At 42.4% G+C, this 25,852-nt stretch overlaps 2 protein-coding genes across 2 annotated transcripts in view; one reads left to right on the top strand and one right to left on the bottom strand.

Moving 5' to 3' along the window:
- LOC137545741 (twist-related protein 2-like) overlaps positions 1 to 25,852 on the top strand; it is an 88,407-nt gene that overhangs the window by 22,202 nt on the left and 40,353 nt on the right. The window lies entirely within an intron of this gene.
- Positions 10,485 to 11,117, bottom strand: LOC137544848 (sporozoite surface protein 2-like). Its single transcript, XM_068265939.1, has one exon. It carries the CDS (start codon positions 11,115 to 11,117, stop codon positions 10,485 to 10,487), a length of 633 nt encoding a protein of 210 aa, XP_068122040.1.

Here is a 25,852-nt window from a genome sequence, read left to right as displayed (position 1 = left end):
GCAGAAAAGAGGAGGTAGAGAGAACCCTCGGGCAGAAGGATAGGGGGCTTCCAACATTTATGGAGAAAGGTAAACCAAAGTGCAGAAGAAAACTTGGCACACATGAAAGGTGTTGTGCCTTTCCATTACAATAAGTATAAAGTATTACACGAATAACAATTCAGCTAGAAAATAGGTACAAGAACAATGCTTATTGAAGCTATCTAGTAATGCTAAAGTAAACTTGAGCTATTTAAATTAAAAAACAAAAAACTGAAATACTTACATTAATACACCTCCCTCTAAGAAAGGTGGTCTACCAATGTAGAGGATCCCTTGCAAAATGTGATAGGATCTGGGCAGTTTTGTTCTCTTTTCCAAAAATGAAGTCTACACATAAAGATAGTGGATCCATCCACTGATGTAACCCTGTTGACGGTGGGTTTCCTTTCTCTCTCTCTGTTTTTTATTGTATCCTCATTTATACTTCTGAGTAAATGAACCCTGGTTTTATAACGTAACCATAATAGTTATAGCAATATTGTTGTTTGTATAGTTCGATATAGTAGTATTGTTGTTTGTATAGTTCAAATAACATAATGTTATTGTAAACCAAGTCTCTATATCACTACCGTTTTAAGATTGCATACACTTCCATGCTCTTTTACCTGCTTCAATAAAGCTTGTTTTTTGGAAAAAAAATACTTACCTAAGTAGAAGGATGCCTCCGGATAGTCAAAAGGCTTCCCATCTTCTTCTTGGACCCACCATTGCCATGTCATGCAGGGACCCTCTAAATATATTTAACAAGAGCTTGCTGGATATGGCCACGCTCCCTTCGTGTTTTTCTAAACGAAGGGAGCGTGGCTATATATCCAGCAAGCTCTTGTCAAATATATTTAGAGTGTCCCTGCATGACATGTATGGCCATACTGTGTGTGGACAAGCATGGCCATGCCTGCACCAAACCAAAGCTACCATCAGTAGTGGGGTCAAGGAGGGTACAAGAGGCCTGTAGACCACCCAGAGGCTCCTCCCTTCTTAGGTAAGTTACTAAAAAAATTATCTTTAAACAGCTGAGGTTTGCTATAACTGTGAAAGGTATTTGTAAATTATTGAGGGCTAATTCACACAGATCGAGTAATGCAACCAAACTGCAGCATTTGTAACCACGTGTGTCAGCGACTGACACAAGGTGCACTTATTGCTTTGTAGAAAACAACAGAGTATAATATCTAGAGCATACATGTCAAACTCTGGCCTTTGGGGGCCAAATCTGGCCCTCAGTGCCATTAAATTCGTCCTTCAAGCGGTTTCCCCACTTTGCATTATGTTTGGCCCACTCTAGACAACCAGGGAAGCTATATTGGAGGTGAAGCCCTAGAACACCTGGGAAACCATATTGGGGAGGAAGGGGGAAAGCACTAAACACCAGGGAACTGTATAGGGGAGGGAGGGGGTCTCTAGACACCAGGGAACTGTATAGGGGAGGGAGGACTACTAGACACCTGAGAATTTTATAAGGCAGGAAGGTGGCCAGTAGACATTGAGGTTGGCCAACGACTTGGTCCCAGTGTACAATTTTGGCCCCCTTTGAGTTTGAGTTTGGCACCCCTGATCTAGAGGGTAGCTGTTACCCATTTGGATGTACAAGCAGGGTGCTCGTGTCATACCATCACCAGTGCTGAATGCTTGCACCTGCCTGCAAGTGCATGGCTCCAGTAGAGCTGTTCAAAGGAGGTGGGCTCATTGCTGTGAACTGGCCGTGTGAATGAGCCCTCAAGTTGTCATACATTTAGTGAGAATAGCCAGCGGTGAAGCCCACTACAGGGTTACTTTCCTCCACCTTTCTGGAGGTCCTGGAGACAGAAAATAAGGTGGGAGAAAATCAAAACTTGACAATGTTCTAACTTTTTCAATTTCACAAAAAATGTTTCAAGTCTTGCTGTCTTTGTTGTTGATGGAGGCATGTAATCAAGACCAGACGTGAATCCAGTTCTCCCCCATGGTAGCAAAGACAGCAATAAAAACAAAAAAGCCTCTAACTAATTTCTCTAACATACAAATCTCCACTGAACTAGAAAAGGGTAGACATTTAGTCAAAGTCTCTGGCAGACAGCTAATTAACCAATAAAATAAATTAATGAAAAGTGGTGAATGCTGACCAATATAGTGGGCCTACACCTCAATATGAGTGCTCATCTACATATCAACTATATATTACCAAGAATAGTATGTACAAGACGTGCTGAGGGTACTTTTGGAAGAAACTTTATAGAATTGTCACTAAAAATATATGTAAGCAAATCCCATATACCAACCACTACAGGTGGAGGTCTGTTATTCCTAAATTGCTCTCTGTATAAAGTAGCACCATTATCATGCTCTCACGCTGCCATCCACAGAGGCAAGGTGTAGCACACAAACACACATAAGAGCTGGGCAGATCTAAAGGTGGCCACATACGACACAGTAAAATTATCCTATTTTACGGTAATTTGATAAATATGACCGGATCCCCCCAAAATAATCAAAAGCTTTTTTTTTCCATTTGACTGAAAAATCTGACTGGATTTCCCATTTTTTTTCTTGATCCGGAATGCTGGGAATTGTTCTAAAGATTGTACGGTGTGTGTTAGATTGTCATCATATTAATATACACACCATAGCAATTTTCCTCAGACTTTCCAATCATTTTTATCATAATTGGGGGAAAATATAACATACGTGTGGGGTACATTGGTCATATTTTTGAAATGTTACAGTCAGTCAGAAAAATTGATTGCAATTCATGAATTGAACATTGTGTGGCCACCTTTAGTATATAGGCCCATATGTGCATCTATCCTCCACAGCCAAGGTTAGTTGTCAGTACGACAATTACATAGTGTTACTCAGTGCCCTCTGCACATACATTGTCTACTTAAAGAGGCAAAACATGTAGTAGAATGTAATACATTATTCTGGCTGCCCAGTTTCACCTTAACTGTCCTGTTTTCAGCACCAGAAACACTTTCTATATCTATATATTCATGTATACTGTAACCCCACCCTCCCAGTGATGCTTAGCTAAGGCGGTTTGGTTATGTAGCTGTCTCCTTCCAGTGCACTCTGGAAAACCAGGTGTTGTTTCTGCTCACTTCTGACCCTGCCCCCCAAAAAAAACCAAACATTCTTCAGTGATGCTCCTTGCCACTAGTAAAGATGTCTCCACATGTGATAGGAATGTAAATCAGGGAAAGGAAACATTTTACAATGGGCAAACAATGGCTAAATAATTTATAAAGGAATATTGTAAAATATAAGCAATTTTATTCATTAAGTTACTTCAGTGAAGTCCCTCTTAAATTCTCCAGTAGCTAAAAATGAATAAGCAGGTAATGACTTTCATAGGCTAAATTTTGTTCTCTTTCTAGATGAGTGGAGGGTTGTCTTCTCACCACTAGTACTAACCTCTCTCCATATTATCCCAAACTAAAGTAAGAAAAAGAAAAGAGAATAGACACACAATTTAGATTAAGCCAAAACTAGCCAAACTAAATTCCAATTTCTCTAAAGTTAGGTTGCCAAGAGTCTCTTTCTTTCTACAAATACAACCATCAGTTATGTAATATTCTTAGGCACTAACCATGTAGGTCCCAGTAGAACAATTCAGAATAAAAAACATAAAGGGAGACTAAAACTAACTGCAGACACTGTTTGGAGACAAAAAAGAAATCACCTCTGGTATATATCACACTTCTATATACAGCACCATGGTTATTAAATACTTATGACACAGCTTGTTTTGCTATACAATTCTTCATTCATCTTTCTCTCGTTTTCTGTGTAAGATCTTTAGTGGATTGATATTTCTGTATATTAAGGTGGACATGCACACGCATAGGCATGCACACACAGGCTTTTGATTGCTTTTGATCATTTTTTTCAGCTTGAAGTAATTGAACGGCTTGGAAAATTTGCACTCATTTCACATTGTTTTTGGTGTTAGAAACTACAATAAAGATCAAAGACTTATTGTAATTGTAGATTGTAATTTTCGGTTGTCACTTGGAGAGAACTGAGAGAATAACATTAAACATGTGATCCATTCGAAAGAAAATAGTGCTGAGCCGAACTGAGCATTCTGAACAATAAACTGTCACTATGGTGTGGCTAGCAATATTCTGGATTTGGTAATTAACTGGTAGAAGCAGTAGAGTGTTGTACCGTGTTAGCCATCAGTAAAAGCAAGAGGTTTTGAATCAGAAAGATACCATTTTCTGGCTAACTTAGATGTAAATAAAAAGTAAGCTTTTGGCTAATAAGCCTTCTTCAGACTTTGTTCCTGTATATTAACAAGAGATTGAAACACACAGTTTACATACACTGGACATTCAGAGGGGAAACACCATCCTGACTTAAAGTGACACTGAAGTGAAAAAAATAACAACTTATGATATGAATTGTATGTGCTGTATAGATATTTTTTATAGCATTGCATCATTCTATTATACAGTACCGTGTTTCCCCTAAAGTAAGACCTCTCTGAAATTAAGCCCTAGCTTATATTTCAAGCAGGCTTGAAATATAAGCCCTCCCCCAAAAATAGAACCTAGCTAAGGATGCTATGTATGTGTGGAGGTGTGCAGTCTCTTACCGCACCTCCCTTGTGGCTGCGCCCCCCCCCCACTATGTTCGCATATAATTGCTCACAGTATGTCAGTGCTGTGACCTCCCCACAGGAATGTAACCGTGCTCCCCTATGTCACAAACAATGTGGGCCGGGGACGCATCAGCGCGTGCGCACATTGATTATCACAGGGGAGAGCGGTCATGTTCCTTTGCGGAGGTCACAGCACTGAAATGCTATGATACCGTAACAATTATATGCGAACAGAAGGGAGATGCAGCTACAAGGGAGGTGCAGTAAGAGACTGCACACCTCCCCATACACATAGCGTCCACCCCTCCTGAAATATAAGCCCCCCCCCAGTCCTTATTTTTCTCCCCAAAAGGTATCTTCTATTCAGGGAAACACGGTATTTGCAATTTACAAATCAAAGTGTATTTTAAACTATAAAGCAGAGCAGGGCTAATGAGCCTTTGAACGTCTTTGCAGTAAAATTCTTATCTGAAACTGCCTGTCACTGTTTCTTTGAAGTATATGTGCCTCAGAAAACAGCACTGTAGCCGACTAAACTGGTCGGATAGCTCAGAGAACCTCTTTTACATAGATAACAAGTGAAGTTTCTTAACTTTTTCTGTAATGGAAACAATATGAGACTGGTGCCTGTGCTATATGTTTTATTTCTTTGCTGTACTACACATAAAATTCATTATATCATAAGTTAATTTTCACTTCAGATTCCCTTTAAAACGTCTTGTAATTAAGGCCCGGTTCACATTAGCGGTGCCCGTCCGGAATCGCCGTGCCGGAGCCGGACCGCTTGCAGAACGGACGGAACGGACGCACGGCAATAGCAATGAAAGCCTATGCGTCCGTTCACATGCGTCCGTTCTGCCGGACCGGAGCCGGACCGGATCCGGACCGGATCCGGACTCCGGCGTCCGTTCCAACATGCGCTATTTTTTGGTCCGGCTCCTCCGGCAGCCGTATCCGGGGCGGAGCCGGACTGCACCATCCGGCCAATACAAAGTAATGAGAACCGGAGAGCGCACAACACACTGGCTACAAAAACCGGACGTTCTACCCCACTTCCTATGCATTTTGGATGGGGACCACATGGAGTTCACAGAGTGGGGCAGCAGCGATTTCATGCTGGAGCTCGTTTTGGCAGCAACATGTCTGATATAAGTCTGATAACGAGGAGGCGAACAACAGAGAAATCCCAGGTATACGAAAAATGCCTGGATCCATGGTCCCAACTGCAGTCTCTGTATCCACGGATGGTCTCCACACGTCCACCTGTCTCCAACAATGACCCCAGACCCTTCTGCTGACCTCCCAGACCCCAGGTATTTACAGGTTGTTATCTCCTTAAGAAACCGGATCCGGACCGCAACCGTGTTCACACCGCACGGAAACCGGATGCAAACGGACCGGATCCGGACCGGATCCGGATAGGAACTGTACGGATCAGGTCCGGTCCGGATACGGTGCGGTCCGGACATCCGGTGCGGTTTTGACAAAACCGCAAGTGTGAACGGGGCCTTACTGGTGAAATGTATTTATTAAAACACTGCAGAGGTTTATATTTTATTACATTATATAATTTTATTTATTACAAGGATGTCATACCGGAAAAATACACTAGTTTTAGAGTGAAAAAGAGTTAAAAACTATTTTTTTTCTTTGGTCTACGTTTAGCCTGAGGAGATTTCTGTTTATGAACAGGACTTGATGGAATCTTCTCAGGAATTACACAAGCAGCAACAGTAAATCCTGATAAAGTTTATAGCATCTTCTCCACACTATTAATGGCATGTTATTCACAATCTTCATGTATATAAAATATACTTAAAAACTACTAAAATAAAAATAATAAGAGGTAGCCTGCCTCAATAATGACAACTGAATATAGTAATTAAATGTATTACACTTGCAACGCATTTAGCAGGTCTAAGCCCACTTCCTCAGGCCAATTGTAGTGCCACTGCAATGTCACACGAGGGATGAATTCTTGATCCCCACCGGGTAACATGCCTCATACATCTATACAAGGCTTAAAGCATGATTGTCAGCCACAGTATCAAATTACATTTACCTACTGCTCTGTGTTTATTATGCGGCCTGCAACCTAACCTTGCATTGCAAGCATTCCAATCTAATCTTAAATGCTTCTGCTTTAATAAATGTAATCTCAGTCAGCCTGGCTCTATTTGGTACATTGCCGATAAGAGGGAAGCTTGTCATCACCCCTCTCACATCCCTGCTCCTCACTAATTGGCTGAGGGCAGTTCAGTGTGAAGCTGCTGAAGTCTGATCTATGTGTTGTGATCACCTGTGTTTACAAAACAAGCTAGATATGACAGTGCAGTGTCTAGGAGGAAAAAGGAGTATGGGAGGAAATTCACTGAAATCAAAACGTGGACAGTACAATACATGTGTTACTGTATGTAAGTAGAACAAGTATTTTTCTACTTATATATGTGGGTTTTTTTTTCTGGGATAGTATGGTGCTCCCTGCTGCTTGAAGTCTCCTGCAAAGGCCAGAAAAGAGGGAGTACTGAGTAGGTTACCTTGAAATATATAATGTGGGCAGGCTTTCTAAACAGTCTAAAAGCAAAATCAGTGTAGATGAGAGGCACATGTGTAGATTGTAAGGAGAGAAATCTATGTAAATAATGAAGGGAGCTGTCAGTGGTGCCCATAGAGTGAGAAATCAGTGATGAGAGGTATGAAGGGAGCTGTCAGTGGTGCCCATGGAGTGAGAAATCAGCAATGAGACGTGTGAAGGGAGCTGTCAGTGGTGCCCATGGAGTGAGATATCAGTGATGAGAGGTATGAAGGGAGCTGTCAGTGGTGCCCATGGAGTGAGAAATCAGCAATGAGACGTGTGAAGGGAGCTGTCAGTGGTGCCCATGGAGTGAGATATCAGTGATGAGACGTGTGAAGGGAGCTGTCAGTGGTGCCCATGGAGTGAGATATCAGTGATGAGAGGTATGAAGGGAGCTGTCAGTGGTGCCCATGGAGTGAGATATCAGTGATGAGAGGTATGAAGGGAGCTGTCAGTGGTGCCCAAGGAGTGAGAAATCAGTGATGAGAGGTATGAAGGGAGCTGTCAGTGGTGCCCATGGAGTGAGATATCAGTGATGAGAGGTATGAAGGGAGCTGTCAGTGGTGCCCATGGAGTGAGATATCAGTGATGAGAGGTATGAAGGGAGCTGTCAGTGGTGCCCATGGAGTGAGAAATCAGTGATGAGAGGTATGAAGGGAGCTGTCAGTGGTGCCCAAGGAGTGAGAAATCAGCAATGAGACGTGTGAAGGGAGCTGTCAGTGGTGCCCATGGAGTGAGATATCAGTGATGAGAGGTATGAAGGGAGCTGTCAGTGGTGCCCATGGAGTGAGATATCAGTGATGAGAGGTATGAAGGGAGCTGTCAGTGGTGCCCATGGAGTGAGATATCAGTGATGAGAGGTATGAAGGGAGCTGTCAGTGGTGCCCATGGAGTGAGATATCAGTGATGAGAGGTATGAAGGGAGCTGTCAGTGGTGCCCATGGAGTGAGAAATCAGCAATGAGACGTGTGAAGGGAGCTGTCAGTGGTGCCCATGGAGTGAGATATCAGTGATGAGAGGTATGAAGGGAGCTGTCAGTGGTGCCCATGGAGTGAGAAATCAGCAATGAGACGTGTGAAGGGAGCTGTCAGTGGTGCCCATGGAGTGAGATATCAGTGATGAGAGGTATGAAGGGAGCTGTCAGTGGTGCCCATGGAGTGAGAAATCAGCAATGAGACGTGTGAAGGGAGCTGTCAGTGGTGCCCATGGAGTGAGATATCAGTGATGAGACGTGTGAAGGGAGCTGTCAGTGGTGCCCATGGAGTGAGATATCAGTGATGAGAGGTATGAAGGGAGCTGTCAGTGGTGCCCATGGAGTGAGATATCAGTGATGAGAGGTATGAAGGGAGCTGTCAGTGGTGCCCAAGGAGTGAGAAATCAGTGATGAGAGGTATGAAGGGAGCTGTCAGTGGTGCCCATGGAGTGAGATATCAGTGATGAGAGGTATGAAGGGAGCTGTCAGTGGTGCCCATGGAGTGAGATATCAGTGATGAGAGGTATGAAGGGAGCTGTCAGTGGTGCCCATGGAGTGAGAAATCAGTGATGAGAGGTATGAAGGGAGCTGTCAGTGGTGCCCAAGGAGTGAGAAATCAGCAATGAGACGTGTGAAGGGAGCTGTCAGTGGTGCCCATGGAGTGAGATATCAGTGATGAGAGGTATGAAGGGAGCTGTCAGTGGTGCCCATGGAGTGAGATATCAGTGATGAGAGGTATGAAGGGAGCTGTCAGTGGTGCCCATGGAGTGAGATATCAGTGATGAGAGGTATGAAGGGAGCTGTCAGTGGTGCCCATGGAGTGAGATATCAGTGATGAGAGGTATGAAGGGAGCTGTCAGTGGTGCCCATGGAGTGAGAAATCAGCAATGAGACGTGTGAAGGGAGCTGTCAGTGGTGCCCATGGAGTGAGATATCAGTGATGAGAGGTATGAAGGGAGCTGTCAGTGGTGCCCAAGGAGTGAGAAATCAGCAATGAGACGTGTGAAGGGAGCTGTCAGTGGTGCCCATGGAGTGAGATATCAGTGATGAGAGGTATGAAGGGAGCTGTCAGTGGTGCCCATGGAGTGAGAAATCAGTGATGAGAGGTATGAAGGGAGCTGTCAGTGGTGCCCATGGAGTGAGAAATCAGTGATGAGAGGTATGAAGGGAGCTGTCAGTGGTGCCCATGGAGTGAGATATATGTGATGAGAGGTATGAAGGGAGCTGTCAGTGGTGCCCATGGAGTGAGATATCAGTGATGAGAGGTATGAAGGGAGCTGTCAGTGGTGCCCATGGAGTGAGAAATCAGTGATGAGAGGTATGAAGGGAGCTGTCAGTGGTGCCCATGGAGTGAGATATATGTGATGAGAGGTATGAAGGGAGCTGTCAGTGGTGCCCATGGAGTGAGAAATCAGTGATGAGAGGAATGAAGGGAGCTGTCAGTGGTGCCCATGGAGTGAGATATCAGTGATGAGAGGTATGAAGGGAGCTGTCAGTGGTGCCCATGGAGTGAGAAATCAACAATGAGACGTGTGAAGGGAGCTGTCAGTGGTGCCCGTGGTAGGAAATCAGTGATGATTGGAGCTGTCAGTAGTGCCCATGGAGTGAGAAATCAGTGATGATTGGAGCTGTCAGTAGTGCCCATGGAGTGAGAAATCAGTAATGAGAGGTATGAAGGGAGCTTTCAGTGGTGCCCGTGGTAGGAAATCAGTGATGAGAGGTATGAAGGGAGCTTTCAGTGGTGCCCGTGGTAGGAAATCAGTAATGAGAGGTATGAAGGGAGCTTTCAGTGGTGCCCGTGGTAGGAAATCAGTGATGAGAGGTATGAAGGGAGCTTTCAGTGGTGCCCGTGGTAGGAAATCAGTGATGATTGGAGCTGTCAGTGTTGCCCACCAAGTGGTAAATGAGTGATGAGAGATGTTGAAGGATCTTTCAGTGGTGCCCATGGAGTGGAAAAACCATTGATAAGAAGTGTGAAGGGAGCTGTCAGTGTTGCCCATGGAGCGGTGTTGATAGAGGGGAGCGGAGCTTGTATTGGTATTTACAGGTGGAGAAAGGGCTGGACACTAGTGATGAGCTTGAATATCCTATTAGAGTAATTGCAGCACAATTCGTAATTAATTTTGCACATAATTGTAATTATGATAAGAAATTTTGCAATAACTTGGAATTTGGGGGAAATATAATTTTCTTGAAAATGTGTTCTTCTTGTGCACATAGACCTCAGTGCATGTGTGCAAAAATGTGTTTCGTCATATGCATATATTTTCGCAAATATTGTCACTATTTAGAGGCTAGGTTCTCAACTTGTGCTACGTGTGTACCCCCAGGGTTCCCAGGGTCTGAGGGGCCAGGGGGTCTGATGTGTCCAGGGGGTCTGATGTGTCCAGGGGATCTGATGGGTTCACAGGGTCTGATATGTCCAGGGGGTCTGATGTGTCCAGGGGATCTGATGTGTCCAGGGGGTCTGATGTATCCAGGGGGTCTGATGTGTCCAGGGGATCTGATGGGTTCACAGGGTCTGATATGTCCAGGGGGTCTGATGTGTCCAGGGGATCTGATGTGTCCAGGGGGTCTGATGTATCCAGGGGGTCTGATGTGTCCAGGGGATCTGATGGGTTCACAGGGTCTGATATGTCCAGGGGGTCTGATGTGTCCAGGGGATCTGATGTGTCCAGGGGGTCTGATGTGTCCAGGGGGTCTGATGTGTCCAGGGGATCTGATGGGTTCACAGGGTCTGATGTGTCCAGGGGGTCTGATGTGTCCAGGGGGTCTGATGGGTCCAGGGGGTCTGATGTGTCCAGGGGGTCTGATGGCTCCAGGGGGTTTGATGGGTCCAGGGGGTCTGATGTGTCCAGGGGGTCAGTTAGGTTTAGGAGGTACTTGGGTTTGATATAGCTATTTAAGTATAACAAATTCTGAGAATTTAGAAAATGATAACTCATATATAAACTACACCAAAAAAGTATTTTAGCTAATTAAAAGCAAAAGTAAATGATTGCAAACAGTTTAGAAACAATTACCGTGTATTACTACTGTATATTTCAAGAGGCATCAAGGAGTACATGAGTGAGAGAATCTTCATCATACCAGGTGGTACTTGGGGAGCACAGGCTTTCAAATGGGGTGTATGCCTTGGGTTTACAGCCCTGGATTCTTAGCCTTCCGTTTCCTGCCCCATCTATCTCATCCGTTTTGATTTCTGAGGCTTCTCTGAAGGTTTCTTAACAATTAGGTTATCGCGGGAACAGGTTGTTAGCCTTTTGTCCAACTCCCAGACTTGGAGGACCAGTGTATCCTATTTAGTCTGGAAGATCGCCTTTGACCTGTCCGGCTAGAACACCCTACCAGTAGCTAGGCTACTGCCGGCATAGATTTCAGGTTGACTTGTTCATGCAATACCCACCACTGTGACAAAGTAAGGTTACCTTTGGTGGGAAACACATGTGATTTCAGGTACCTCTTAAGTTCCCCTCCCCTCCTCTCTGCATCTAAGAAAATGTAAGCCAATATAAATATATAATAATAATAAAAAATAATATATAGTCATGTATGTACAAGCCTGCTACCCCTGTGAATGCACAACAGACAATGCACAGATCCACAAGCATGGTCAATCTGGTTAAGCAGAGGGAAAACTTCTCACTGCTGGCACTATTGAGCTCACCTTTACTAAATCAGCCTCAAGTAAGAAATACATTTCCGTTTTACCATCAAAGTAAAGGGGGCTTTGAAAGCGATCTTGCTCTCCTGGGAAATACATTATGGATTTTTTTCTATAACTAATGCTGTGGTGAAAAGAAAACATGCAGCATTGATAGCTGTATACAACAGGGTTAACAGCACTGCTAAATCGTACTGACGCTAGCAAAGCTAAGCTTTGATTTATGCACACTTGCTCATAAATTCATCCTGTCCCATGGGATCGGGCTTTCAAAGGGAGGACAAAAATACGCTCAGTATTTTCTCAGATCATTATTGTTTCTTAAATTCACTTTAAAGAGTGGTTTTGCCAGAAATATCTGAAGTTTTGCCCAAAATAATTTAGCGTGCAAACAGATATGCCAAGTGCACACATGGGAACTCCAGGAGAATGCTAAGAACGCAGATCCAAGTCCATCCAAAGAGCTCAGCTTCTTCCTGAGCTCCGGGCAGGGATAGGTCAAAAATGACTCACCTCAGCATCATGTGTGTGTGACTAAAGTACTTAGAAACACGTCAGAAGCTGCAGGCATAATGCTAATTAAATAGTAATGTGGTGTTTTACAGGAAGCCAAATGTTCAGTAAGTATGTATTATATTTTAGATAAAATAAAATTGTCTACTCATAAAGAGATCTTAAGGCCAATGTGTTAAAGCAATCTCTAGAGAAACAGTTGTCAATAGTGGTACGCACTACGAGTAGCTACGAGTACAGAGCTACCCGTAATTGAAATTTAAAGCAGATATCGCTGCCCACGGCAGGGGGTGGTTTTTTTTTTTTCAATAAATTTTATTTGGTTTTCAAATTTTCACCCTGGTTACAAAAATATGTCTACCATCTCACATCTTGACAGTATGCAGACGCAGCTGCTGTTTGTTAATATCAGGATATTATATTTTAGTGACATGGAACATCAATCTCATTCACATATAAAATTGACTTCCCAAACTCCCACCCTGAAACTCCCCCCCTTTCCTCCACCCCCCCCCCCCCCTCTACCCTCCCTCCCTTCTGCTCTCTCTCTTTAAGTTTTAATACACTTTGTTTAGTATCTATAGATATAAGGGATCAAACAAAAATTAACTAGTGTGAATTTCTAAACGTCCTAAGGTACCTGCTAATTGCTGGTAGGCATACCAAGAAGAGTACTTGAATGGTTCCATAAGCTGTCTAACTTGTGTATCAGAGTTCATCAGAAGCATATATGCTTTCCATCTCTTAAAGAACCTTTTTGTCCCCTTTTCCACATTTAAAGTTGCATCCAGTCTTTCCATTTTAAATAGAAAAGATAATTCGTCATGCACGTCTAACATGGAGGGAACTGTCGGGTATAGGTGGTTTAACTCACCTATGCCACCGCCGATAGCTGATATGTTGCACTTGCAGTTTACATAACTCCTTCTTCAAACCCGAAAGGAGAAGTAGTGGAGTTATGTGGACAGTGAGTGGAACGCATTAGCTAAAGGCAGTGGCGTAGGTATGTAAACCCCCCCCTCCCCCGTCGCGGGCAGCACTAAATTAAATTTCGATTATAAGTACCTACATACTCGTAGCTACTCATAGTGTGTATGTATAAATTGTGTATGTGAACTGTTTTCTTTTTCTTCTTTCTTTCTTGTTATTCCCATATCCTAGCAACACTGTAAGGTAACACCACTGTTCTTTTTTTACACCACTGTTCTTTTTTCATCTATTTGGTGTCACCTGCCTGGACAGTCAATGAGGATCATCATACATTCACATCCTTCCAATAGTCCACTCCTCCAGCCCAAGCTACATACACACACTAGATAAGAGTCCCCCAAGCGGCTGATAACAACCACTTCGGTCAACGTTTGCTTGTTCATCTAGTGACGGTACAGTGGCCGCCGCTGTCATCTAAAGATCCAGCATGATGGATCTTTAAAAACCCCTGAGCAGCCCTGATTTCATTCTTCTCATTGATCACGGGGAGCCACTCCGGTGATATGTCTCTATATGCATAGGGCCCCAAATTGTTGCCCGAGGAATTGTTTCCTGATTCCCAACAGGAGACGTTAATCGGATGTGGGTACTTAGCTGTATTTAGCTTTAGCTGCCTCAGTATCTGTGAAATAGACATCTTAAATTGTGCACTACGAGGGAGTGATGATGTCACTGTGCAGTCTTATGCATATCTTTATAAAATAATGGTAAAATGCCAAAAAGGAACCTTACATTTTTGATGGGTGGCACTGCCCTTTTTGTATAAGAATATACATCGGCTAATATTCTCATATGATTGCTGCTTTACGGTTGCAATTATTGTTTGACAACAGCTGCATCAATTTACAGAGCAGGAAACCCCCATGTCACTGTGTGAGATGCTCGGCAATGATGTCATCACTCTGAAGAAGGCAATTACAAGTGTGTGATTGAGAGGCTATGCTCCTGATACACACTGAGGCTTTTTAAACACGTATTCTTTAACCTGGCAGTAATAAAGCCATTCTGAGGCAATAGAAGGACTTTCCTTTTTATTTCCGGTATACGCTGTGCTATGGGAACCACTCTCCTTTCTCCCTGAGGAGCTGTTAGTCTTGCTGATCTAATGTCTACAAGCAGGCATGCAAGGAGGAGGGAGGGAGGTGGGCGGTATGCTGCCTGACGCATGACACCGCCTGAGGAAGTGGCGTCACCTAGCGTCATACGAGTAACTACCGAAAGTATCAAAATAAAGTATATTCACTCTCAGTGTACCCTTCTACTAAATAAATTTGGTATGATTTTTTTTTATTTCATTTTTTTTTTACCTATAAAAAATTTGGTAAGATTATACAATCAAGATTGTATCATTGATGGGCATGTTCTTAAAGGTGCCCATTAACAGGACTATTTGCAGGAAAGAATCATCTAAGCAATCAGAAATATAAAATCTTAATATATAAATTATTTCATCATCCACGAATCAATCTGTACGTCCTATCCATCTCAAATGATTATTAAACACTTTTCTGATCGACTAAATTGATGCTGAACAATCACCATTAGAATCGTTCACAGTCAATTTGGAACATCAATGAGGTTTATTTTCTCTTTCAATCTGATCTAATTTATCTGAATGGCCGGGAGATTCTCCATATTGAAAATTGTACCGTTAGTGAGCATTTTATAGTAACAGGGGCAGCCATACTACCCCAGAAAAAAATGCATATTAGTAGATAAATACTTGTTCTACTTACATAACATATCTATTGTGCTGTGCACATTTTGATTTTAGCAAATTTTATATAGTAAATAAAAAGAAAATTGTTCCAGGCATTTTCCATCTTCATTGCCTCTGACTGAAGCCAAACCTGATGTAATTTCCGCCCTTACTCTATTTTCTCCTGGAAACTGCACTGTCATATCTATTTTGCTTTGCAAACATGTGATCAAAGCATATATCGTATTTGAGCAACTTCTGCAGAGGGGTAAGGTGTATTTCCCTTCACAGCCTCCTGTCACACTGAACTGCCCTTAGCCAATCAGTGAGAAGCAGGAATGTGGGAGGAAAGATAAGATTAATTACAGCAGAAACATTTATGATTATATTGGAATGCTTGCAATGCAGATTGCATGTAGATTACATAATAAACACAGAGCAGTGGGTAAATGGAATTTGATTTTGTGTCTGTCAATCCCATTTAAGACACACCTCTGTGGAGCCTATGACCCAATCAGATGTTAGCTTTGAATACTGTAGAGCGGGTTACATTTCCAGAACCACCATACAGTTGGTAATGTGCTCTCATGATCTGCATATCATCCCATTGACTTGTTTCTGCTCACAAGACAGCTGTTCGTTTTGACTCAGACAACCGATAATGACAGTGAAACCACTCAAGCAGTTTAGAGTTTAGTTACATTGCTCTTTATCCATAATAGTCAGGTTGTTTCGATGTGTAGGTGGCTGCTTGGTAATATGTTTGGCTCATATGGGTTACATGATACATCCTGCACCCATCAGTAGAAAGAAATATATTGCATGGGCTTACTCTGTAATATAAGGCTAATGCAATTTTAACTGGGAAGTCTGCCCTACATTTTAGATTCTTTCTTCCTACCTCCTTGGTTTGAAATTGAAGTTAAAGTTTTAAGAAATAATCTTATACTCTTTTGTGGTTTAAAACATTACAGGGTTTTCCGTTTTCATAAAGAAAGTGGAAAACTCTATTTCCCTTGATAATCTGCTTGCTGAATGTCGAGGAGGGCCTTTCAAGCTACTGCTTTTGATTTAAAAACATGAGATTATTTTAAATACACTGTTGCTGTTATCAACAAATTCAAGTGATTAGAGCAGAGATGTTGAATTCCAATACAAAGTGAGCCAAAATGGACACTGGGACCAAGTCTTGAGCCTACCTCAATGTCTAGAAGCCACCTCCCTCTCTGATAAAGTTCCTTGGTTTCTCATGCCCTGCCTCCCCACTCAGTTTCCTAGTGTCTAGTAGGCCCCTTCCTCTAGAGAGTTCCCTTATGTCTAGTGACCCTCCCTCCCCTATACAGTTTCCAGGTGTTTATTGGTCCTCACTCCCTCCCCTATACAGTTCCCTGGTGTCTGGTGGCCACCTCTCTCCCCTATACAATTCCCTGATGTCTAGTGGTCCTCCTCCTTTCCCTATACAGTCCCCTGATGTCTAGTGGCCCTCGCTCCCAAATACAGTTCCCTGGTGTTAATTGGTCCTCACTCCCTCCCCTGTACAGTTTCCTGGTGGCCGCCTCTCTCCCCTATACTGTTCCATACTGTCTAGTGGCCCCCATCCTCCACTATACAGTTTTCTGCTATCTTGTGCTTTCCCACTCCCTCTCCATATGGTTTCCCTGGTAAACTAGGGCATTGCCTTCAGTATTGTTTCCCTGGTGGTCTAGATTGGGCCAAACACAATGTGAAGTGGAGAAACCACCTGAGGGCCAAATTTGATGGCTCTGCATGTCAGATTTGGGCCACATGTATGGATTAGAGTGACCCTGCAGTAAGAAGAGAATGGAGGCTGCCATGTTTATTTGCTTATGTTTTCTAGATCAGCAGTGGTTTTCCCCTTCCAACTTTCAAGGATATCACTTTTGTCTAGTGTATTCCTAATGTTTTGTGTGTGTTCTTCTGTTACTTTCCAGCGGAATACAGTAGTATATTTGCTAAGAAGGCCACTCCTGGGCACTGCAGATTTACCCCGATTCTTCATTAGGGTTGGATGTTGATGATGATGATTCGCTGCAGTTCCAGGGTTTTAGAGATTGCTTTGTAACACTTTCCCTACCTATACGTTTCAGTAACGTTCTCAGGTCTTCTGGAATTTGATTGGATGGAGGTATGGTGTGCTTTTTGTTGATAACTGTCTAGGTGACCTCCCATAACTACAAAATTTGAATGCAAATACATTTTAGGCTCCTTTCACACTATGCCTGTTGCATCGCGGCTCAACTGACAATGTAATCGAATCAGAATATGATGCAATTCTATTCAATGGGGACTTTCACACTGGTAGTTTTGTGGTGTGATGAGTCAGGGTGTAACAATGCAATGTCTGAAGTGCATTACCAGGCACTCGGATCAGGGTGTGGTGCAAGCATAGGTCTATGGACTGTATGCTGCACTGCACATTTCACATTGCATTGATAATGCAAATCTTTATCATCGCTGTGGTGCGATACTATTTCTGTGGATGCCCACTGCAAAAGGTCTAGTGTGAAAGTAGCCTTATATTAAATAGGGCTGGGTGCACTGATGCTGGGGTGTGTTTAAACTCCCCTCTCCCCACTCTCACACACAAAATACATTTTAATAATAATATACTTGGTGCAGTGGATCACTGATGCTGATGTCTCTGGTACAGTTTTTTGGGGCTCTGTTCACTTCTTACCCCTACCTTGACCCCCTAAGTCCCATGACCCCCATGGACACTGCAGTGACACATACGTAGCAAGAAGAGGGTTTGCTTACTCTCCCCACTGAAACCGCAACTCCCAGCTGACTAACAACTTCCAAATGGCTGGTTTTTCTAGACATATACGGCAAGGAGATCAGCACCAGCCAACCTCTGTACTACCATATAATATAGTAATCTTCAAATTGTGTTCTAATAAATGAATTAGCAAACACAACACAGCAACACTTGTTTACTTGTTTTAATGGGGGCTTCACTGAATGCAGTATTGAACATAGGCAAAAAACCAGCCTATAGTGAGTATCTGTGTAAGGTGTGAATTTGTTGACTAATATTGGGCTTCTATGTCCCTAATAAATAGGTAGGTACTTTTCTTGTGAGTGTGCAGTGAATCAATGGGTTTTTTTCAGTTTCATCTATATGAGACTCTTACTTATTGAATCTCCTTCTTTACCAGACATTATAGCAGACTTAAATTCTTGCACAGCACACAATGAAAAGTCTTCATTCCACATAGAGTTGCTGAAGAAATTCAGGTCTCTCTGTTCTGTGTTTGTTTAGGCAGATCAATGTGTCTAACTATCCCTTATCAGCAACTGTGAATAGCCTACAGGAGGGCTCTGTCTTGGCAGTTTTCCATATAGGAAATACTGAAGCTCCCTTTCAGTGCCTTCTGCAAAAATGAAACTAAGTAAAACTTCAGGGTTTTTTTTAGGATTTCCATAAGTTGTAACAAAGAAATTGTTTTCCCCAAACGTTATCATGCTGTGGCTAATCTTTTAGAGCAGAGAGGAAGTTCTAAGTTTAGTCCCACTTTAAAGTGGTCTGAAAGTCAACATTTCTACTTTGCTCTAAAAGATTCCTCACAGCTTCAAAGCTAGTATCCCAGAATTTTCTTTTGTTAGCAGAACATCACTTAAATGGTTAAACAAAGCACTTTGTCCTGCTATTTAGCTTCAAATTTGCATCCAAACTGGAGATAACAGTATCTTTGTTTACATTCCAATGTTGATACATTTGTCTGTAACAAGTAAAAAACACTTTCTGAGAAGCTGTCTCTGCTTCAGGCACACACAGTTCAGAACAACTCATTAGAAGATTTTAATATATAATAAAATGCAGTTGGAATAAAATGCAATGGCAGCTTTCAGGGCAAGAAAAACTACACTTTGGAAACTTGTAATTTGTAGACAGACAATATTACTTGTGCACAAAAGCAAATATGATAACTGTATGAATAATACAAAGTAGAAAAACACACTTTTATTGAATGTTATGTCAGAGTTTCAGACCACTTTAAGGAAAAGAAAATTGAGTTAATCAAAATTATCATTATTAAGTTGGGGTTTTTTTTGTCCTCATACATCAGAGACATACTAAATATATCTGTGTTTAATGTTGAATGTTAACCTTTGCTGTCTATAATTTAATAACAAATAAGTACAGGAAGAAGGGAGAACAAAGGTATATGGAGAAGATCAAACCATTTTGGTTAAAACACAATGAAAAAATTACCAAAAATGATTCATCCCATTATTAAAAGTCTGCTTTAAATTATACTAAGTTGATGGTAATGGTAATTCATGCACAGCGCAGTTCACAACAGCCTCTGGAGAGAAGTACTGCAAACAGGGCAGTCTGAAGACCTTTTCATTGTTATGTTTTATAAATGGATGATTTTTTTTTCTTACACTTAAAGAGAACCCGAGGCTGGTATTTGAAATCTTAAGAGACCACAGAGGCATGTCCTGTGCATAATGACATGCCTCTGTGTCTCGCTATTGTCGCCTCCCCCCCCCCTCGGATCTCTTGTGCCCCCCTGTAAAAAGCGCCTAGCTAGCGACAATCTGCTTGTCGCTAGCCGTCTATTTACCTTCTGTATGTCAATCAAAGCGTGCTCCCCCGCCTCTGTCCCTGTTGCTGCCCGCCTCCTGTGAACTTCCTTCAATCGGAAGCTAAGCCACGACCCAGGATGTATCTCACAGGTGGCGGCTTAGTTTCTGATTGGAGGAAGCTCACAGGAGGCGGGCAGCGGCGGGGACAGAGGCGGGGGAGCGCGCATTGAATGACATACGGAAGGTAAATAGATGGCTAGTTACAAGGAGACTATCGCTAGGCGAGACCCAGAGGCATGTCATTATGCACAGGACATGCTTCTGTGGTCTCTTAAGATTTCAAATACCCGCCTTGGGTTCTCTTTAAGGATGGTAAAGTGAAAATTAACTTTAATACAATGGGTTTCTTGATAGCAGAACAATTTCAGACTCAGTTTTCAGTACCGGTGTCATGTTACCATGGCCCTTTAAATGAAACATGCAAACATAATGCAGCCTGGACAGTTTTCCTTTGATTAAGGCCAGTCTGCATACAAAGAAAACTTATTTCCTATGCGGAGTTATGTAGCCAAAAATACGGCAAATTTTCTTTTAATCTCACTTCCTGATTTCCCGTGCTTTCAGGACAAAAGTCACACGATTCTGGATATTCAGACAGTACAGACTGCAAGGAGGATGTGCAAAGCTCATTAACCCCTTTATAACAAGGATTCATTTATAAATGTTTTAGTCAGTGTTAGCCCATTGTAAAATATTTTCTCTCCCTGATTTACTGTACATTCTAAAAATATATCAGAGGTGGCAACATCCTTAGTCCTGTCAGATGCAGCTCTGAGGAATGTCTGTTTCTGAGAATTCTGAAGCCAGTAAAAATAATGCCTGGTCTCCCAGAATGCTCTGAAAGGAGCAGCATGGTGGCGTAGTGGTTAACGCTCTTTCCTTGCAGCGCTGGGTCGCTGGTTTGAATCCTAGCCAGGTCAACATCTGCAAGGAGTTTGTATGTTCTCCCCGTGTCTACGTGGGTTTCCTCCAGGCACTCTGGTTTCCTTCCACATTCCAAAAACATACAGCTACGTTTTTTGGCTTCCTCCTAATTTGGCCCTAGACTACAATACATACACTACATGATACATACATAGACATAGGACTATGGTAGGGATTAGATTGTAAGCTCCTCTGAGGGACAGTTAGTGACTAGACTATATACTCTGTACAGCCGTGCGGAAGATGTCGGCGCTATATAAATACTGAATAATAATAATAATAATAAAAGAAAAATTATGCATAGTTAAACAACTTATGCTAAGCATCACTAAGGCCTAGTGCACACCAGAGCAGTTCGGTCGCGCTTTCAGATCCGATTGCGGACGTGGAAACGCTAGGGTAATGTATTTCAATGGGGTGGTGCACACCAGAGCAGGAGGCGTTTTGCAGAAACGCATACTCCGGGGCTGCTGCAGATTTTGGATTGCGGAGGCGTTTCTGCCTCCAATGTAAAGTATAGGAAAAATGCAAACCGCTCTGAAAAACGGCAGTGCAGAGCGGTTTTGCAGGCGTTTTTGTTACAGAAGCTGTTCAGTAACAGCTTTACTGTAACAATATTTAAATTCTGCTACACAAAAACCGCTAGCCAAAACCGCAAAATGCTAGCTGAAACACTGCATAAAAATAAGAAAAAGCGTTTCAAAATCTGCTAGCATTTTGCGGATCTGCTAGCGGTTTTTGGTGTGCACCAGGCCTGAGAGGATGCGGTTACATACCAATATACAGCAATACTATGTAGATAAAGGAGTGGTTGCTGATGCTGAAACCAGGAAAATTACTGTAAAAGTGTGTATCGTGAATAATTTACTGAATTCTATTATATGTCACTAGAGTGCCTCTTTAACTTACCTGTATGTTTTTGGCATGTGGAAGAAACCAACATCATCTGAGAAAACGAGTGCAGACACAAGGAGAACATACAAGCTCCATGCAGATAGTGTTCTGGTCCAGACTCAAACTTGGGATGTTAGCTGTGCGCAGAGAGAGATATCCGCTTAGTTACCATGCCCCTAATAATCACTCAGAATTCATATCTAAACTGACCTGCCGACAGTAAAGTAAAATGTACTATTGATTGTTATGATATTATTATTATTTAATATTTATATTGCGCCGACATCTTACGCAGCGCAGTACAGAGAATATAGCCTTATCACTAACTGTCCCTCAGTGAAGCTCACAATCTAATCCCTCCCATAGTCATATGTCTATGTGTGTATTGTATAGTGTATGTATCGTAGTCTAGGCCCAATTTTTAGGGGGAAGCCAATTAACTGAATGTTTTTGGGATGTGGGAGGAAACTGGAGTGCCCAGAGAAATCCCACAAAGACATGGTGAGAACATACAAACTCCTTGCAGATGTTGACCTGGCTGGGAATTTGAACCAGGGACCCAGCGCCTCCTGGCCAGGAGGCCGCAATAGCAGCATAGGGGGCGATATACAGGCTGGGAACGCGAACAATCACTCGCGTTCCCATGCCTGTCGGCCGGTGACGGCCAAACCGGAAGTGCTCGCCGGCGGGTCCTGGAGTGTCAGAGCAGGGCTGCGAGGGCACCGATCGGCTGAGGGAAGCCCCAGGTGAGTTAATATCATTTTTTTCCCCCGGCTTTAGGTTCACTTTAAGGTGGCTACACATCCTATATAATAAAACCTAACTGTCCCTGCGTCATCCACTTTCCCTGTCTGTCCGTCCAAAGCTTTTTGTACTGCGCATGTGCGCAGTAGAGACAGCCGTCGGGCCAGGGAGCAGGGCGGCCGGGTGTGCGCGTGGCAGGCGGGTGCGCGCGCTGAGTGGCGGTGGTAATCAATCTACCTAGAGCCCGTTTTTAAACGGGCTTAGGGAGACTAGTGATACAATAAAATGATTCTATTGTACAGCAATTTGAAAAAAAAAAAGCAATTGGTTGTACCTAAAAATCAAAAGCTTTTTTTTTATTATTCGTTCAAGAAGACTGAATGAATTCCCACTTTTTTTTATAAAAGTAGATTGAGAGTGGTGCATTTTTCTGATCATTTTTTTGTGAAAATGTAATAGTGTAGGGTAGATTGCCAATTTCTTCATTTAGTATTCAATAATTTTTTTCATTATTGGGAAAAATGTTAAACGTGTGTTATATTGGTATTGGTGAGATTTTTCAAATGTTACAATCAATCAGAAAAGTTGATTGTAATTTTTGAATTGAAAAGAAATATAAAATCTTGTATGGTGTATGGTGAGGGCAGAAATAACACTAGCCTTTGTTTTGGGATCATACATACATTAGGCCAGCTTTATATAATGACACCAGCATCTCTATGCTCATTTCTACCAAGATGTCTACACCAAAGCCTAATGTAGCAACAAACAGACTTATTTTTAATATAATTATAAAACATTCCCACTCCCTCAATCTAAAGGCCGTACACGTGTCAATGGTATGAGTTGATTTCAGGCAGACTTTTATTATTTTGGTTCAATCTATCAAATACACAAATATTGATCTTGAGTTTTCCACTGTGCTCTTCAGAACAAAGGTCTGGAACTGTAGATGATTATTAATGATATAAGTCCATGCTTTATAATAAATTATTGGTCACTGCATCTATTCACCCCCTTCAATCATTATCTCTATCAGGATGTAAATAAATGATTCAGGATACCCAGGTTTTGATATGTAACTCCGCCGGCCCTACTAGTGATGTTTAGCCTAGGCTATGATGTCATACAGTCTTCTGCCACAGAGGACTCTGGGAGATCAGGAGATTTTCCTGCTAATGTAGAATTTTTGAGCAAAAATGTAATAGAAAATAATTTTGTACATTTTTTCCCATTTTTGCGTGAATTTTCGTGCTAAAAATGAATGATTTTTCATGTTTTTTGCTCTAAAGTAAACGGGGTTTCACAATTTTGCAGTTAAAAATGATTTTTATTTTTATTTAATTTTTTTGCTTTTTTGCAAATTTTTGTGAAAATACAATGCATTTTCACAAAATCTTTCTCAAAATCAAAAATGCCATTTTCAAAGTTAAAATTTTGGGGCAACACTGCTTTTGGGAAACAAATACAGTAGAGTTTGGGTCATCGAGCACCAATGGGGATTGGATGATGCCAGATAACTTTGATTTCTGGTTGCTTGAGACTCAGGGCCATATGCAATCGACTTTTTCACCTGAGTTTTCTCCCAGGTGATATTTTCACAACTTCTAAATAAAATGCCTTTTAAACCACCAGCAAGCAAACGAAAACTCAAAATAATTTGGACAGTACTTTTTCACTTTCTTTTTAGTACTTTTTCCATGGCAAAGTGCTAAATAGTTTTTTTTTTAAACTGAAGATGAAAAAATATCTCCTAGTAGAAAACTCAGGAGAAAAAGTGAATTGCATATTGGGCCTCAGTGTTAAAAAAAAAGGCAGAGCTAATAGAGCGCTGTATTCCATTCTATATACATACCCCATGAACTCTGTATTAATGTTAAAATACAGTAATTGAACGTATATTAACCTTGGAGGAACCGTGGAAACCAGTCTTTAACCCTCCTGGCGGTTTATTAAAATCCGCCAGGGGGCAGCACAGCCATTTTTTTTTTCATGTAGCGAGACAAGGTCTCGCTACATGATAGCCCCTTAAAGAACAGGATCTCCTGGAGGGCTTCCCCCGTCGCCATGGCGACGGGCGGGATGACGTCTCCGACGTCCTCGACGACGTGACGTCAAAGGGGACTCCGATCCACCCCTCAGTGCTGCCTGGCACTGATTGGCCAGGCAGCGCACGGGGTCTGGGGGGGGGGGGGGCGGCTGCGTCGCGACGGATAGCGGCGGAACGGCGGGTAGCGTCGGCGATCGGATTGCACACGCAGCGAGCAAAGTGCTAGCTGCGTGTAGCAAAATAAAAATTATGCAAATCGGCCCAGCGGGGCCTGAGCGGTGCCTTCTGGCGGCATAGCCCGAGCTCAGCTCGGGCTTACCGCCAGGAAGGTTAAACACATCAGAGCTCACAAACAGCCCAAGAAGTTGCCCTTCACCTCTGTGGGTACTGCTGGCAATTTGTGCTGGTTGGTTGAGACTGCTGGTTAGTTGGGTTAGATTAGTTTCAGGTAACCGGGATTCTACTGTACAATCAATAGGTGGTCATTTGCAAGATAAAATGAGACCATAGGAATCAGTTACTCCTGTAGCTCTATCACTTTACTCACTTCAAAGATATGAAAAAGAATTTCCCATCACTAAACTGAATGGCTGAAATAGTGGTATGCTTGTCATCATCCTTCTGCTCTCCCGCCCCCCACACCCTCGTATTCATGTTAAATCCCCGGGTACTTCTTTTTGATGTTAAGCTTAGTTATTTTCCCTTAAAATACTCTGCCAGATTTTTTTTTTACTTTTTTTAAAGGCTTGTCAATTAGATCCAACATTTTCCGTTATAAAAAAAGACAGCCAGGACACAAAGAATTTTAGGAAATTGGGGGTGTGGAGACCCTTTCAGAGCCAGACTCCATATAGCACTGAGCCAAAGCTTGTACGGTGCAGTCTAGGTAGATGGCAAGTGAGTGTTATAGAACAGATTACTCTTCTCTTGTAAAGAAACAAGATTTTTATTGTGCTTAAAAGAATGTGTTGGAATAAAAAGCCAAGGTTCTGACTTGGGCCTAGTATGTATTGCCGAAAAATTGCTATTTCTCCTGATTCTTCTCTCTATACTATTTAAATATGTATTTTATCCACTAGGACCAGAAATAAAGGTAAATTATTAGCCAAATAGGTAAAGGTAATGCAAAGAGCTTTTACACATTCTTCTTCTGTCATGTTATACCACCATCTATCAGCTGCAATTTTATTTGCCACAGCCAGTGGCGTAACTACATATCACAGGGACTCCAGCAAAATTTTGATTGGGCCCCCTTACTGCTCACAACCGTACTCTTGCTCTCCTTGGTAACCCTCACAGCATGGGAGACCATCTTAAAACAAATGAGGACATAATGATCTTCACACCTTTAACATGTGTAGCCACAAAAACACCTGTAGCGTATCCATGGTCTGCAACTCACCACACTGACATTTTGGTGATCTTCTGGCAAGTGCTACATTTGCATGCTGTATCTGCACTTGCTGACTCCTTGTCTCAGTCAGGTCAGTGTCTTCCTGGTTGCTCAATCATAGTTTTTTCCCCAGGAGGTAGAAATTATGTTATCTCCATGTTTACTTCGAGGTCAGGTGTTTCAGCTTTTCTC

Source organism: Hyperolius riggenbachi, chromosome 2 (genome assembly GCF_040937935.1).
Source record: "Hyperolius riggenbachi isolate aHypRig1 chromosome 2, aHypRig1.pri, whole genome shotgun sequence".
Lineage (NCBI taxonomy): Eukaryota > Metazoa > Chordata > Amphibia > Anura > Hyperoliidae > Hyperolius > Hyperolius riggenbachi.
The sequence above is the reverse complement of the archived record's forward strand: the minus strand, read 5'-3'. Positions and strand labels throughout refer to the sequence as shown.

What these genes read in the sequence shown, in the direction of transcription:
- LOC137544848 (XM_068265939.1), bottom strand. Translation starts at nt 11,117, where the DNA reads ATGAGTTATCATTTTCTAAATTCTCAGAATTTGTTATACTTAAATAGC.